Source organism: Rhinoraja longicauda, chromosome 8, assembly GCF_053455715.1.
Source record: "Rhinoraja longicauda isolate Sanriku21f chromosome 8, sRhiLon1.1, whole genome shotgun sequence".
NCBI classification, from domain to species: Eukaryota; Metazoa; Chordata; class Chondrichthyes; order Rajiformes; family Arhynchobatidae; genus Rhinoraja; species Rhinoraja longicauda.
This window is the reverse complement of record NC_135960.1, coordinates 73054954-73070277: the sequence shown is the minus strand read 5'-3', so window position 1 is coordinate 73070277 and position 15324 is coordinate 73054954. Positions and strand designations below refer to the sequence as shown.

The window sequence follows — 15324 nt, the reverse complement described above, 5'->3', positions numbered from 1 at the left end:
AGGACATCGGTGAAGAGGGGAAAGAAACAATATCAAATGCAGTTTTAAGCTCGAACAAAAGTCTCATTTCGTTTCATTTGATATACAGTGGGATTTAAACATTTGGAAATTGCTACATATACATGTGTCGTTTAGAAAAGGTTGAAGACACAACACAATGTGTGCAAGGTGCCAAAGACTTCAGGTTTCAAAGATTTAAAACATTTAAGCATTTAAGAAAAAACCCAAATAAACTGCAAGCTGTACTCTATTTAAAAGTCTCAGGTAGACAGGACTACTGTCTTTAGCTATTTTAATACAGCACCAGTTTGTATCCAGTCTGGGGAACAGATCCACATGCTATAGTGCACACAGTTTCCATTGAGAGTCTGACCCATGATACAACTGTGGGATTGTGCAAGTGGAAGCCCTTTTACACCAAGAAAGGCAGCTGAAAGAACTGTGTCCAACACTAAGCAGATTGTCATTACGAATGCTAGCCGCGCGTACAGTCTATCCGACAGAGCTCCGTGAAGGCCACACTGAACAATCACAAATGCCACACCGGAACGCACTTCCGATAGCAACACACAACCGGGTCGCCGGGCTCTCCCCCCCTCCCCCCCCCCCCCCCCCTCCCCCAAACCCCATGGCGATCAAAGAGGAGGACAGACTGAGGCTCATGAAGCCAGCCTTGTTAGTGCATCGTCAGTAAAGCACGCGGCAACTTCCTCAGCAGTGCCATGCTGCTGCCAGACAACGGGCTTTTAGGCGGTTCCACCATCTGAAGAGCTGGATTCTCAATACAGCCAAGTGCAACAGTACCACACCAGCGATGCGCTTTATATCAGCGGGACAGTGATGTATTCAGTCGCCAGAGCCGCAGCGATTCAGTCAATACGCAAAGCCGTCGGGGTACGGCACATTGGCGCAGTGGTCTATGTCCAGCAAGAAGGCTGCGCTGTCATCGAAATGCGTGAGAGGAACAGTGTCCTCCTTAACGTGGCAGTCGATCTCCGTCTTCAGAAAGGGACGCTGATTGTCAGGAAAGGCCATTGAGAAAAGTGCCTCGGGATCACACACAAACTTGTACACGTACCTTTCCCCTGCAACCTGCCAGAAGGAAAAAAAACACACTCATTAGCTTCAACAGTCCCTTCCTACAGACCACATAGCAAATGTAATTTTTCATTTAATGTAACTAAAGAAGCGACTTAAAACATTGGAATTAGGGGCGGTCACGGTGGCGCAGCGGTAGAGTTGCTGCCTTACAGTGAATGCAGCGCCGGAGACCCGGGTTCCATCCCGACTACGGGCGCTGTCTGTACGGAGTTTGTACGTTCTCCCCGTGACCTGCGTGGTTTTTCTCCGAGATCTTCGGTTTCCTCCCGCACTCCAGACGTACAGGTTTGTAGGTTAATTGGCTTGGTAAATGTAAAAATTGTCCCTAGTGGGTGTAGGATAGTGTTAATGTGCGGGGATCGCTGGGCGGCGCGGACCGGTGGGCATGTTTCCGCGCTGCATCTCTAAAATACGTGCAGGAGTAGGCCAGCACAATATGATCATGGCTGACTGTGGGAGGAAACCGAAGATCTCGGAGAAAACCCACGCAGGTCATGGGGAGAACGTCCAAACTCCGTACAGACAGCACCCGTAGTCGGGATGGAACCCGGGTTTCCGGCGCTGCATTCGCTGTAAGGCAACAACTCTACCGCTGTGCCACCGTGACCGCCCATTTGTTCAGGGTGCTGAGTGGGTGGCAAGCGTACAGGTTTCACACAGATGCTGCCACGTTTAGCAGGGCGCACTTTGGGACAACAGGTGCGGGCACTGTGGCCGAGCCGCTGCTCTTTGTAAACGCTGACCGTACCTTTTGCATGATCCCCTTTTCATAGTAATACCGCAGCGAGCGGCTCAACTTGTCATAGTTCATCGCGGGGCGGTTCTTCTGCATCCCCCAGCGACGGGCAACCTGCAGCAGGACACAGGGGGGAAAGCTCAGTCTGAGGAAGGGTCTCCACCCAAAACGCCAACATAGAAACATAGACAACAGTTGCAGGAGACCACTTGGCCCTTCGAGCCAGCACCGCCATTCCTTGTGATCATGGCTGATCATCCATAATCAGTAACCCGTGCCTGCCTTCTCCCCATATCCCTTGATTCCGCTAGCCCCTAGAGCTCTATCTAACTCTCTTTTAAATTCATCCAGTGAATTGGCCTCCGCTGCCCTCTGTGGCAGAGAATTCCACAAATTCACAACTCTCTGGGTGAAAAGGTTTCTTCTCACCTCAGTTTTAAATGGCCTCCCCTTTATTCTAAGACTGTGGCCCCTGGTTCTGAACTCGCCCAACATTGGGAACATTTATCCTGCATCTAGCTTATCCAGTCCTTTTATAATGTTATACGTTTCTATAAGATCCCCTCTCATCCTTCTAAATTCCAGTGAATACAAGCCCAGTCTTTCCAATCTTTCCTCAAATGACAGTCCCGCCATCCCGGGGATTAATGTGGTGAACCTATGCTGCACTGCCTCAATAGCAAGGATGTCCTTGCTCAAATTCCTTCACTAGAATAGTGAAAGGCTTGGATAGAGTGGATGTTTCCACTAGTGGGAGAGTCTAGAACCAGAGGTCATAGCCTCAGAATTAAAGGACGCTCTTTTAGGAAGGAGATGAGGGAAATTTCTTTAGTCAGAAGGCGGTGAATCGGTGGAATTCTTTGTCACTGAAGGCTGTGGAGACCAATGGATATTTTTAAGGCAGAGCCAGATAGATTCTTGATTACTGCAGGTGTCAGGGGTCATGGGGAGAAGGCTGGAGAATGGGGTTAGGAGGGAGAGATAGATCAGCCATGATTGAATGGCGGACTAGACTTGATGGGCCGAATGGCCTAATTTCGCTCCTATCACTAATGATCCAAAGATGCTGCTCGAGTTACTCCAGCATTTTGTGTCTATCTTCAGTGTAAACCAGCATCTGCAGTTCCTCCCCACACATACAGCCACGTTAATGTGTTAGTTGCTAATAACACAGCACTGATGAACTCCTAAAAGGATGCACAGATAAAATGACCGCAGATTCCGTTGATATGCTATTGATCTCGATTCCATTAGAGCACATTTTAGTAACAGGAGTCAGGATTCAGTAATCAATAGAAGTCCCATAGGTTATTGCTGTAACAGTAACAGAACATCCATCAGATGCTGTCTAATGGGGTTGTTGATGTGAAACGTCATTTTAAGTGAGATTTTGTATCTGGTTTACTCCTTATCTGCACGATTATCCTTAAACTAGGGTGAATATCACAGTGGAGAATGCGCTGCAGTGGATGTTTCTGTTAACTTTTATGTAGTTGTGCGTCTTGTCGCTTTTTGTTAGTATGGCTGTATGGTCATTGGAGTTTCACTGAACCTTAATTGGTACACGTGACAATAAACAGACCTTTGAAATGGAAGCAATGTGCTTACAAGTACACCCTTTATAATATTTTAACCCAATTGATTGAAAATATAAATATGAATGCAAAACATGATTAAAAATAAGAACAATGTTCTTTTGCATGAAAAATGTTCCCGATGTTGGGGGAGTCCAGAACCAGGGGGTCACAGTTTAAGAATAAGGGGGAGGCCATTTAGGACTGAGATGAGGAAAAACTTTTTCACCCAGAGATTTGTGAATCTGTGGAATTCTCTGCCACAGAAGGCAGTGGAGGCCGATTCACAGGTTGTTTTCAAGAGAGAGTTAGATTTAGCTCTTAGGGCTAATGGAATCAAGGGATATAGGGATCACAAAATGCTGGAGTAACTCAGCGGGTCAGGCAGCATCTCAGGAGAGAAGGAATGGGTGACGTTTCGGGTCGAGACCCTTCTTCAGACTGAACATTCAGGGATATGGGGAGAAAGCAGGAACCGGGTACTGATTATAGATGATCAGCCATGATCATATTGAATGGCGGTGCTGGCTTGAAGGGCCGAATGGCCTACCCCTGCACCTACATTAACATAATGTAACACAAATATCAGGGTAATAAAATCCAAGTAGCCTTTGGTGTTCCTAAACTTAGCTCACTGGACATTGAGTGCTGCCACTTAATGCAGGCTGCAAATCCCTCTGGAGATTTCCAAGTGATTGAATGAACAGTGTTACATCCACCAAGCATTTATTGTGAAAGGCTGCAACAACCAAGGTTAGTTCTAATGCTGCCTCCTTCATGTCAGCTAGTGGCTTCTATAATTAGCAGCCAACATGAGCTCATCACCTTCACCACTGACATACAAATCAGATAAGGAAGCTTTCAGTTGAAAAGTGCTTTGATCAGCCACTGGCTCAGTCTTTCACTTCATTCTGTTTAAACGAACAAGGGTGTCTTCTCCAGTTATTTGCAAAGCTGCCGTGGTCTTTGTGTTGTGTTCAAAACACATCACTCAGACATCCATAACATTCACACATACAGTCACTCGATGCAGGTTCCATTGTTCTACCGAAGATAGACACAAAGTGCTGGAGTAACTCAGCGGGCGGGTCAGGCAGCATCTCTGGAGAGAAGGAGGTTTCGGGTCGAGACCCTTCTTGAAGAGATGCTGCCTGTCCCACTGAGTTACTCCAGCTTTTTGTGTCTATCTTCAGTTTAAACCAGCAACTGCAGTTCCTCCCTACACATTCCATTGTTCGACAGCTGAGTTATCCCGTTTCTAACGCATGCTCCTATTATATCATTCACTTATATTGCAAGCACAAACATAAGCCACTCTCATGGATCTTGGTCTCCTAAAATTGCCTCTCCTGGTTTTTGGTGATGTAGCCAAGCTGCAGACTGACTAAAAACACTCAGTCTGAAGAAGGGTCTCGACCTGAAACGTCGTCCATTCCTTCTCTCCAGAGATGCTGCCTGTCCCCCCGCTGAGTTACTCCAGCATTTTGTGTCTATCTTCGGAACTGCAACTGCAGTTCATTCTTACACAAAAAGACTAATGTCCTGTACTTGCGTTGAAAGAGAAACGATGGTAGACTTGTATACAATGGAATTTAGAAGGATGAGAGGAGATCTTATCGAAACGTATAAAATTATTAAGGGGTTGGCAGGAAACATGTTCCCAATGTTGGGGGAGTCCAGAACAAGGGGCCACAGTTTAAGAATAAGGGGTAGGCCATTTAGAACGGAGATGAGGAAAAACCTTTTCAGTCAGAGAGTTGTGAATCTGTGGAATTCTCTGCCTCAGAAGGCAGTGGAGGCCAATTCTCTGAATGCATTCAAGAGAGAGCTGGATAGAGCTCTTAAGGATAGCGGAGTCAGGGGGTATGGGGAGAAGGCAGGAACGGGGTACTGATTGAGAATGATCAGCCATGATCGCATTGAATGGCGGTGCTGGCTCGAAGGGCTGAATGGCCTCCTCCTGCACCTATTGTCTATTGTCTATTGTCTATTGTAGACACAAAATGCTGGAGTAACTCAGCGGGTCAGGCAGCATCTCGGGAGAGAAGGAATGGGTGACGTTTCAGGTCGAGTCCCTTCTTCAGACTGATGTCAGGGGAGGGGGCTGCACAAAGATGGGATGTAGTCGGAGACAGGAAGACTAGTGGGAGAACTGGGAAGGGGGAGGGGATAGAGAGGGAAAGCAGGGACTATCTGAAAGAGAAACGTATCATCTAAGGGTTGAATTAAAAAGTATTTTGGGATTATGCTGAATTACGTAATTTATTTGAAGGCAGGTAAAACGATGTGCCACTCTCTCTTACTAAAGGAGTGGAAAAGACCACTCTGTCTCAAGCACTGTCTCTGAAGAAGGGTCTCGACCCGAAACGTCACCCATTCCTTCTCTCCAGAGATGCTGCCTGACCCGCTGAGTTACTCCAGTATTTTGTGTCTACCTTCGATTTAAACCAGCATCTGCAGGTTTTGTCCTCCACTGTAACAGGAGTGCTTTAAATCTGACCAGCACCCCCCCCCCCCCCCCACAATCTGGCCAGGCGCTGTTTTTCCTTTTTCCTTTCAGATGCTCTGTTCTGTCTGGGTGCTGTGGGACTGAAGGTTTGGAACAGGCTGCTCTTACAGCAACTGCCTTCATGGTGGCTGAGTCCTAAATCAGAAGGAACATCAAGATGGCGCAGCAGTAGAGTTGCTGCCTTACAGCGAATGCAGCGCCGGAGACTCGGGTTCCATCCTGACTACGGGTGCTGTCTGTACGGAGTTTGTACGTTCTCCCCGTGACCTGCGTGGGTTTTCTCCGAGATCTTCGGTTTCCTCCCACACTCCAAAGACGTACAGGTTTATGGGTTAATTGGCTTGGTTAATGTAAAAATTGTCCCTAGTGGGTGTAGGATAGTGTTAATGTGCGGGGATCGCTGGGCGGCACGGACCCGGTGGGCCGAAAGGGCCTGTTTCTGCGCTGTATCTCTAAACTAAACTAAATTACAGACCACTGTTCATTTTAACGGGATCTTTACATTTACATGTCTCTTTTAAATTATTTATGGGGCTCATGAAGGAAAAGGCCAGACATTCTTGCCCAGTTCTGAATACAGCTCCCGTTCATGTAAAGAGCAGGAACTGGCTAAGTATAACAATTGATTTGCATCAGTCTGCGTTTAACAGGCCTGTCCTGCTGTTTACTGAGTGCACCAGCTTGCAGTCAGCCCCACTCTGTTTACAGCTGTTTCCACGTCAGGAAAATGGCATTTGTTTTCCGCAAAGACCTTTCCCAAGTCCAGTGGGAACGTTTGCCCTTTTGTTCCAATAGTTTTGCAAACATTGAACAACATGTGTGCGCGTGCGGTACAATTGGAATGGTGGGACTGTCATATGTTGAAAGACTGGAGCGACTGGGCTTGTACACACTGGAATTTAGAAGGATGAGAGGAGATCTTATTGAAACATATAAGATTATTAAGGGATTGGACACGTTAGAGGCAGGATAAGGGGTAGGCCATTTAGAACGGAGATGAGGAAGAACTTTTTCAGTCAGAGGGTGGTGAAGGTGTGGAATTCTCTGCCTCAGAAGGCAGTGGAGGCCAGTTCGTTGGATGCTTTCAAGAGAGAGCTGGATAGAGCTCTTAAGGATAGCGGAGTGAGGGGGTATGGGGAGAAGGCAGGAACAGGGTACTGATTGAGAGTGATCAGCCATGATCACATTGAATGGCAGTGCTGGCTCGAAGGGCTGAATGGCCTACTCCTGCACCTATTGTCTATTGTCTATTGAAACATGTTCCCAATGTTGGGGGAGTCCAGAACAAGGGGCCACAGTTTAAGAATAAGGGGTAGGCCATTTAGAACGGAGATGAGGAAAATCTTTTTCAGTCAGAGAGTTGTGAATCTGTGGAATTCCCTGCCTCAGAAGGCAGTGGAGGTCAATTCTCTGGATGCTTTCAAGAGAGAGTTAGATAGTGCTCTTAAAGATAGCGGTATTTATTCACAAAATGCTGGAGTAACTCAGCAGGTCAGGCAGCATCTCAGGAGAGAAGGAATGGGCGACGTTTCGGGTCGAGACCCTTCTTCAGATAGCGGAGTCAGGGGGTATGGGGAGAAGGCAGGAACGGGGTACTGATTGTGGATGATCAGCCATGATCACAGTGAACGGCGGTGCTGGCTCGAAGGGCTGAATGGCCTCCTGCACTTGTTGTCTAATTGGGAGGAAACACTGGTGTTTTGTTTCTGAAATCACCTGTGGACTGATTAAACCCTGGCAATTCTGGACTGGGTTGCAGCACAAGCTAACTCAGCAAACTAAGACGGCTAATGGCATCACCCACACCACCCGCCCACGCATATTTAAATATACAAGCAGCAGCTCCGAGCAGACAAAGGTTGGTTAGACGTTAGTGGGGAGATGCGGCAGCTTCCAGATACGGCTTCATTCATAATTTCCACAGCACTCCGGGCTTTGAACGAAGCTGTTTGTCTTCAATGACAGGGTGTGGCCTCAGATCCTCATTCACAAGCTGCAACCACACCCCAGCAGTAGCGATGAATGGGTTCATTAAACCCCCCGAGCAACAGAAATACTGACATGTAAAAACAAGGAAACAGGCCCATCTCCAGGGAGACCGACCGACCGACCGACTGACCGGCCTCCCAGGCACATTTGCCTGACTTCCACGCAAGATGCTCACGAATGCCACCCACCATTTCTGGGCAAACCCACAATCTATGCAGGCAATTCAACAAGGAGAGTCAGATCTGATTCAAGGTCGTGTAAAAGGGAAGAAGAAATGCTAAAAATACCCCCTGTCCCTTGAATAGTTACTTTGTCTTCCACATGCAGCCGTTTAAGATGCAACGGTTAAAAAAAGAACTAACAAAGGATATGCTCCATACAGAGTATTTCATTCAAATAATTCTGCTGAAGAAACATGACATTCAGATGAACTATTCCAAAGGATAAATCAAACTTGGGCAGCGTGGTGGTGCAGCGGTAGAGTTGCTGCCTTACAGCGCCGGAGACCCGGGTTCCACCTTGACTACGGAGTTTGTACGTTCTCCCCGTGACCTGCGTGGGTTTTCTCTGAGATCATCGGTTTCCTCCCACACTCCAAAGATGTGTAGGTTTGTAGTTTAATTGGCTTGGTGTAAATGTAAATTGTCCCTAGTGTGCGTAGGATAGCGTTAGTGTGCGGGGATCGCTGGTCGGCGCGGTCTCGGTGGGCTGAAGGGCCTGTTTCCGCGCTGTATCACTTAACTAAACTAAAATTGATTTCATACAGAGAAACATAGAAAATAGGAGCAGGAGGAGACCATTTGGCCCTTCGAGCCAGCACCGCCATTCATTGTGATCATGGCTGATCATCCATAATCAGTAACCCGTGCCTGCCTTCTCCCCATATCCCTTGATTCCACTAGCCCCTAGAGCTCTATCTAACTCTCTTTTAAATTCATAAAATTTCTTTCCGCATGCATACATCATCCTACTTCATATTTCTGTTTGGCTTGAGGCCACTTGGCCCATCAAGTCTACGCCGGCTCTCTCGGCAATACTATCAATCACATCCATTTCCCTCCAAGCTTATCACACATGCTCCTAACAGTCCCTGCTTCACTGAGCAGACACCTACAATGGGGGAGGGGGGGGAGGAGAGTCACAGGAGCCCATGGGGAAAGCCCATTCAGTCACAGGGAGAACATGTAAACTCCACACAGAAAGCAGCTGGGTCACTGAAGCTGTGAGACATGTGCACTACCCATTGCAATACTGCTACAGCATTCCTCACGAACAAAAACTGATCTTAACAATGAAAAAAAAACACAGAGCACTGAAGTAACTCAGCACATACACACAAAATGGTGGAGTAACTCAGCACATACACACAAAATGGTGGAGTAACTCAGCGCAGACACACAAAATGGTGGAGTAACTCAGCACATACACACAAAATGCTGGAGTAACTAAGTGCATAGACGCAAAATGCTGGAGTAACTCAGCAGATACACACATAGACTCCAGTAACTCAGCGCATAGACACAAAATGCTGGAGTAACTCAGCAGATACACACAAAATGCTGGAGTAACTCAGCAGATAGACGCATAGTTACTCCAGTAACTCAGCGGGTCAGGGAACAGCTCTAGAGGAGATGGATAGATGACATTGTTTTGTCCTCAGACATATACTTCTACAGAATTATTCAGTTTCTGATTTGTGTTTCATTTAAATCATTCACGGTCATTGCCAGCACAAACAAAGGCCACTTTCACAGACCACGGCCTCCTCTCTTAACAATGCAAAGTATTTAGTGGCGTGATCGGCTCACACAAAGTCAAACTTTGAGCAAGCTCCACTAGAAGGCCGAGGAAACATGCATTTACCTAGCGCCCTTTTTCTGTAGTAATACACCCTAAAGTGCTTCACACAACACCCAACAAGAGGTAGAAAAGAAAGGTCACCATACAAAATAGGTCATTCAGCCCTTCGACCCAGCATCGCCATTCAATATGATCATGGCTGATCATCCACAATCAGTACCCCGTTCCTGCCTACTCCCCATATCCCTTGATTCCAACTCTCTCTTGAATACATCCAGTGAATTGGCCTCCACTGCCTTCTGCGGCAGAGAATTCCAGATTCACAACACTCTGGCTGAAAAGGTTTTTCCTCATCTCAGTCCTAAATGGCCGACCCCTTATTCTTAAACTGTGATCCCTGGTTCTGGACTCCCCCAACATCGGGAACATTTTTACTGCATCTAGCATGTCCAATCCGTTAAGAATTTTATGTTTCTACAAGATCCAGTCGATCCATTCTTTCATCATTATATATATATTTTAATATATTTCTATATTTTATATGTTTCTATAAGATCCCCTTTCATCCTTCTAAATTCCAGTGAATACAAGCCCAGTCGATCCATTCTTTCCCCATATGACAGTCCTGCCATCCCGGGGATTAACCTGGTGAACCTACGCTGCACTCCCTCAATAGCAAGGATGTCCTTCCTCAAATTAGGAGACCTTGCTATTGAGGGCGTGCAGCGTAGGTTTACTAGGTTAATTCCCGGAATGGCGGGACTGTCATATGTTGAAAGACTGGAGCGACTAGGCTTGTATACATTGGAATTTAGAAGTATGAGATGAGTGAGATCTTATTGAAACGTATAAGATTATTAAGGGGTTGGACACGCTAGAGGCAGGTAACATGTTCCCAATCATATCATATCATATCTATACAGCCGGAAACAGGCCTTTTCGGCCCTCCAAGTCCGTGCCGCCCAGCGATCCCCGTACATTAACACTATCCTACACCCACTAGGGACAATTTTTACAGTTACCCAGCCAATTAACCTACATACCTGTACGTCTTTGGAGTGTGGGAGGAAACCGAAGATCTCGGAGAAAACCCACGCAGGTCACGGGGAGAACGTACAAACTCCTTACAGTGCAGCACCCGTAGTCAGGATCGAACCTGAGTCTCCGGCGCTGCATTCGCTGTAAAGCAGCAACTCTACCGCTGCGCTACCGTGCCGCCCTTAATGTTGGGGGTGTCCAGAACAAGGGGCCACAGTTTAAGAATAAGGGGTAGGCCATTTAGAATGGAGATGAGGAAAACCCTTTTCAGTCAGAGAGTTGTGAATCTGTGGAATTCTCTGCCTCAGAAGGCAGTGGAGGCCAATTCTCTGAATGCATTCAAGAGAGAGCTGGATAGAGCTCTTAAGGATAGCGGAGTCAGGGGGTATGGGGGGAAGGCAGGAACGGGGTACTGATTGAGAATGATCAGCCATGATCACATTGAATGGCGGTGCTGGCTCGAAGGGCCGAATGCCCTCCTCCTGCACCTATTGTCTATTGTATGGTCTTGATAAAAGGGTCCACTTTTAAAGAATCTCGATAAAGATTGTTGGAGAGGCCAAGGCTGAGGGATTAAATTCCAGTGATGAAAGCTTCAAGTGACTGCGAGAATTGCTGGCAGCCGAGGAGAGGTGAAAATCCAGGACAAGCAAGATGCCAGAAGTGCAGAAGTAACCGTTCAGTAACACACACACACACACAGAGAGATACAATGTGGAGCACATACCTCCTCGGGTTCAATCAGCTTGAACTCCATGCCCCTGCCCGTCCACGCAATGAACTGGGAGTTGGCGGGGTCATCCAGCAGAGTGACCAGGAACTGCCACAGCTGCAGAGAACCACGGCGCTGGTACGGCAGGCTGTCTCTGTACACCGGCGATTCTTGCTTGACTTTACCTGCTAAAACAATTAAAAGCAAAAATGAGAAGCCGGTTGTCATTCCCGTGAATGGCGCAGATGCTGCTTTAAACCCAAGATTGGTAGAAAATGCTGGAGTAACTCAGCGGGACAGGCAGCATCTTTAGTTTTAGTTTTAGAGATACAGCGTGGAAACAGGCCCTTTTGGCCCACCGGGTCCGCGCCGACCAGCGATCCCCGCACGCTAACACTATCCCACACCCACTAGGGACAATTTTTACATTTACCAAGCCAATTAACCTACAAATCTGTACGTCTTTGGAGTGTGGGAGGAAACCGAAGATTTCGGAGAAAACCCACGCAGGTCACGGGGAGAACGTACAAACTCCGTACAGACAGCACCCGTAGTCGGGATGGAACCCGGGTCGAAACCCAGCTCTGCGGCGTGGCATTCGGTGGAAGGCAGCAACTCTACCACTGCATCCATCTCTGGAGAGGAATGGGTGAGGAAGGGTCTCGACCCGAAACGTCACCCGATCCTTCTCTCCAGAGGTGCTGCCTGTCCCTCTGAGTTACTCCAGCATTTTGTATCGATCTTCTTGAATGGTTTCCCGTCTAAACAGAACAGCTGGACACACAGAGTCAAACCATCGTCAAAAAACAAAATCCTGCCGCTTGTAAATCTGCTCAATAGCGAGTTTAGAACTTTGTATATTTTACGCTGGCCAAGAATGTGTGGCGAGATTTTACATTTTGTACATGTTCAGCTCGTTCATGACCAAACAAAAAATCCCATTGAGGAGAACAAATCACTTGAAAAAACATTAGACAGGCCCATATTGAACATGATTGGCTCAAGCTCAATAGCTGGCACACTCCGTGAGCAATTATGAATGACTCAATTTTATCCCTTTCAACAAAAATACAGACCAGTACGCCACTGATCTAGTTGCACAGACTGGTGAGAATACAAGCAGCCCGATTTATCTATTCTACATTTTTGGTTTTACATGAAACTATCACACTATTGTACTACCGGTGGCGCACCGGTAGAGTTGCTGCCTTACAGCGAATGCAATAGACAATAGACAATAGGTGCAGGAGTAGGCCATTCGGCCCCTCGAGCCAGCACCGCCATTCAATGTGATCAAAACTGTGGCCCCTGGTTCTGGACTCCCCCAACATTGGGAATATGTTTCCTGCCTCTAATGTGTCCAACCCCATAATAATCTTATACGTTTCGTATGCAGCGCCGGAGACCCGGGTTCCATCCCAACTACGGGTGCTGTCTGTACGGAGTTTGTACGTTCTCCCCGTGACCTGCGTGGGTTTTCTCCGAGATCTTCGGTTTCCCCCCACACTCCAAAGATGTACAGGTTTGTAGGTTAATTGGCTTGGTAAATGTGAAAATTGTCCCTAGTGGGTGTAGGATGGTGTTAATGTGCGGGGATCGCTGGTAGGCGCGGACCCAGTGGGCCGAAAGGGCCTGTTTCCGCGCTGTATCTCGAAACTAAACTAAATTACAGTGTTTACATAATTGCCGCATCACTATTATTGGTCTGAATGTGAATCATCAACTCAAATGACTGCCTCGATCTACAGCGATTGTGAGCCCATTCACATTAAAGTCATCAGTGATTGTCTTTCTGCTGACTGGATAGCTCGCAACAAAAGCTTTTCACTGTACCTCGGTACACGTGACAATAACCTGAACTGATGAACGGAACTAAAAGTGCAGCATAGATTAGCAGAGGCCCCCTAAACAGATTAGATTGCATCTTGAAAGATACCACTCATATTTCCCTTGCAGTAAAGACGTGGGTCTGACTAGAGATGCCAGCCCCTGTGGGCAGCCCTGCCACTGAGGAATAGCACGTGGTCATTTTACATGCATCAATATGGGTGAAATGACTCGTGGATGGGGGTGTGAGCTGCTGCCCCAACCCTCCTCCACCTGCTACACCTGCTTCTTGCCAATCGCATGAGGATGCTCCACCATGCATAGCTATCTGATACTAAGCAGCAGGACCCTGAAGAGGCCACCACGGTGGCGCAGCGGTAGAGTTGCCGCCTTACAGTGAATGCAGCGCCAGAAACCCGGGTTCCATCCCGACTACGGGCGCTGTCTGTACGGAGTTTGTACGTTCTCCCCGTGACTCTATTCAGTCAGAGTTGTAAATCTGTGGAATTCTCTGCCTCAGAAGGCAGTGGAGGCCAATTCTCTGAATGCATTCAAGAGAGAGCTAGATAGAGCTCTTAAGGATAGCGGAGTCAGGGGGTATGGGGAGAAGGCAGGAACGGGGTACTGATTGAGAATGATCAGCCATGATCACATTGAATGGCGGTGCTGGCTCGAAGGGCCGAATGGCCTCCTCCTGCACCTGTTGTCTATTGTCTATTGTGACCTGCATGGGTTTTCTCCGAGATCTTCAGTTTCCTCCCACACTCCAAAGACGTGCAGGTTTGTAGGTTAATTGGCTTGGTATAAGTGTAAATTGTCTCTAGTGGGTGTGGGATAGTGTTAATGTGCGGGGATCGCTGGTCGTTGCAAACTCGGTGGGCCGATAGGGCCTGTTTCCGCACTGTATCTCTAAACTAAAAAACTAAACTGATATCCCTCCGCACCACCAATTGGGAAGCTCCCACAAACCTCCCAGTCGAGATCAATTACGTTGGGTGACCAAGGTGAGAATGGGTATCTTGTTCCAATTCTACACAGAAGCACCACAAAATGTCTTTGCAATCAACATTAATCAGATTTGAAAAAGATATTAAGTACGTAAACAACTTACTGTCGATCTTATCTGGAACCACACACGTGTCATCATAGTACATTCGAGGATCCTTCTCATAAGGGAAACCTAGGAAAAGAACAACAACACATAGTTTAATTGTCAAATCAGTTAAGAGACTGATTTTCATTGGGAATCTATCCTTTAGGTTGAAGACAGGCACAAAAAGCTGGAGTAACTCAGCGGGCCAGGCAGCATCTCTGGAGAGAAGAAATGGGTGAAGTTTCGGGTCGAGACCCTTCATCTAGGTTGCATGTGAATTGGCTTTTATAAAGGTAATATTGACATAGCAGGAATCTTACAGTTTATTATGGGGCCAGGGTACAATAGGAATACCATTATGTAAAAGATTATGCATCTTCCCCAGAACACTTGACAAATTTGCAGGAGGAAAATGCAGGCACGTGCAAAGAAGTGGATTTTTGAAAGGTTAAATAAGAAGAATTTAAAGTTAATTTTTTTTTAGAGCTTCAGGCATTATAAAAAAAAGGCACATCCGACTGTGGCCACATGGCCAGCCAGTGCGTAGTCTTTATTTTGATGAACATTATCAAAATAAAGACTATAATAAAGCACGGTGGCGCATTGGTAGAGTTGCTGCCTTACAGCGAATGCAGTACCAGAGACCCGGGTTCCATCCCGACTACGGGCGCTGTCTGTACGGAGTTTGTACGCTCTCCCCGTGACCTGCGTGGGTTTTCTCCGAGATCTTCGGTTTCCTCCCACACTCCAAAGACGTACAGGTTTTTCTAGGTTCATTGGCTTGGGTTTGTACACTTGGTATAATTGTAAATTGTCCCTAGTGTGTGTAGGATAGTGTTAATGTGTGGGGATCGCTGGTCGGCGCGGACCCGGTGGGCCGAAGGGCCGGTTTCCGCGCTGTATCTCTGACCTAAACTAAACATTGAATACCAAGGGAAACAACAT

The 15324-nt window shown here is 47.2% G+C and overlaps 1 protein-coding gene across 1 annotated transcript in view; it reads right to left on the bottom strand.

Moving 5' to 3' along the window:
* Positions 1-635: 635 nt before the first annotated feature.
* Positions 636-15324, bottom strand: part of LOC144596351 (ETS translocation variant 5-like) — a 43974-nt gene continuing 29285 nt past the window's right edge. The window contains exons 10-13 of the mRNA XM_078404602.1: positions 14398-14466; positions 11475-11647; positions 1850-1951; positions 636-1092 (exon numbers count right to left, since the gene is read on the bottom strand). Coding sequence (XP_078260728.1) covers positions 874-1092; positions 1850-1951; positions 11475-11647; positions 14398-14466 — 563 coding nt within the window. The 3' untranslated portion in view covers positions 636-873. The remainder of the gene's footprint in view (positions 1093-1849; positions 1952-11474; positions 11648-14397; positions 14467-15324) is intronic.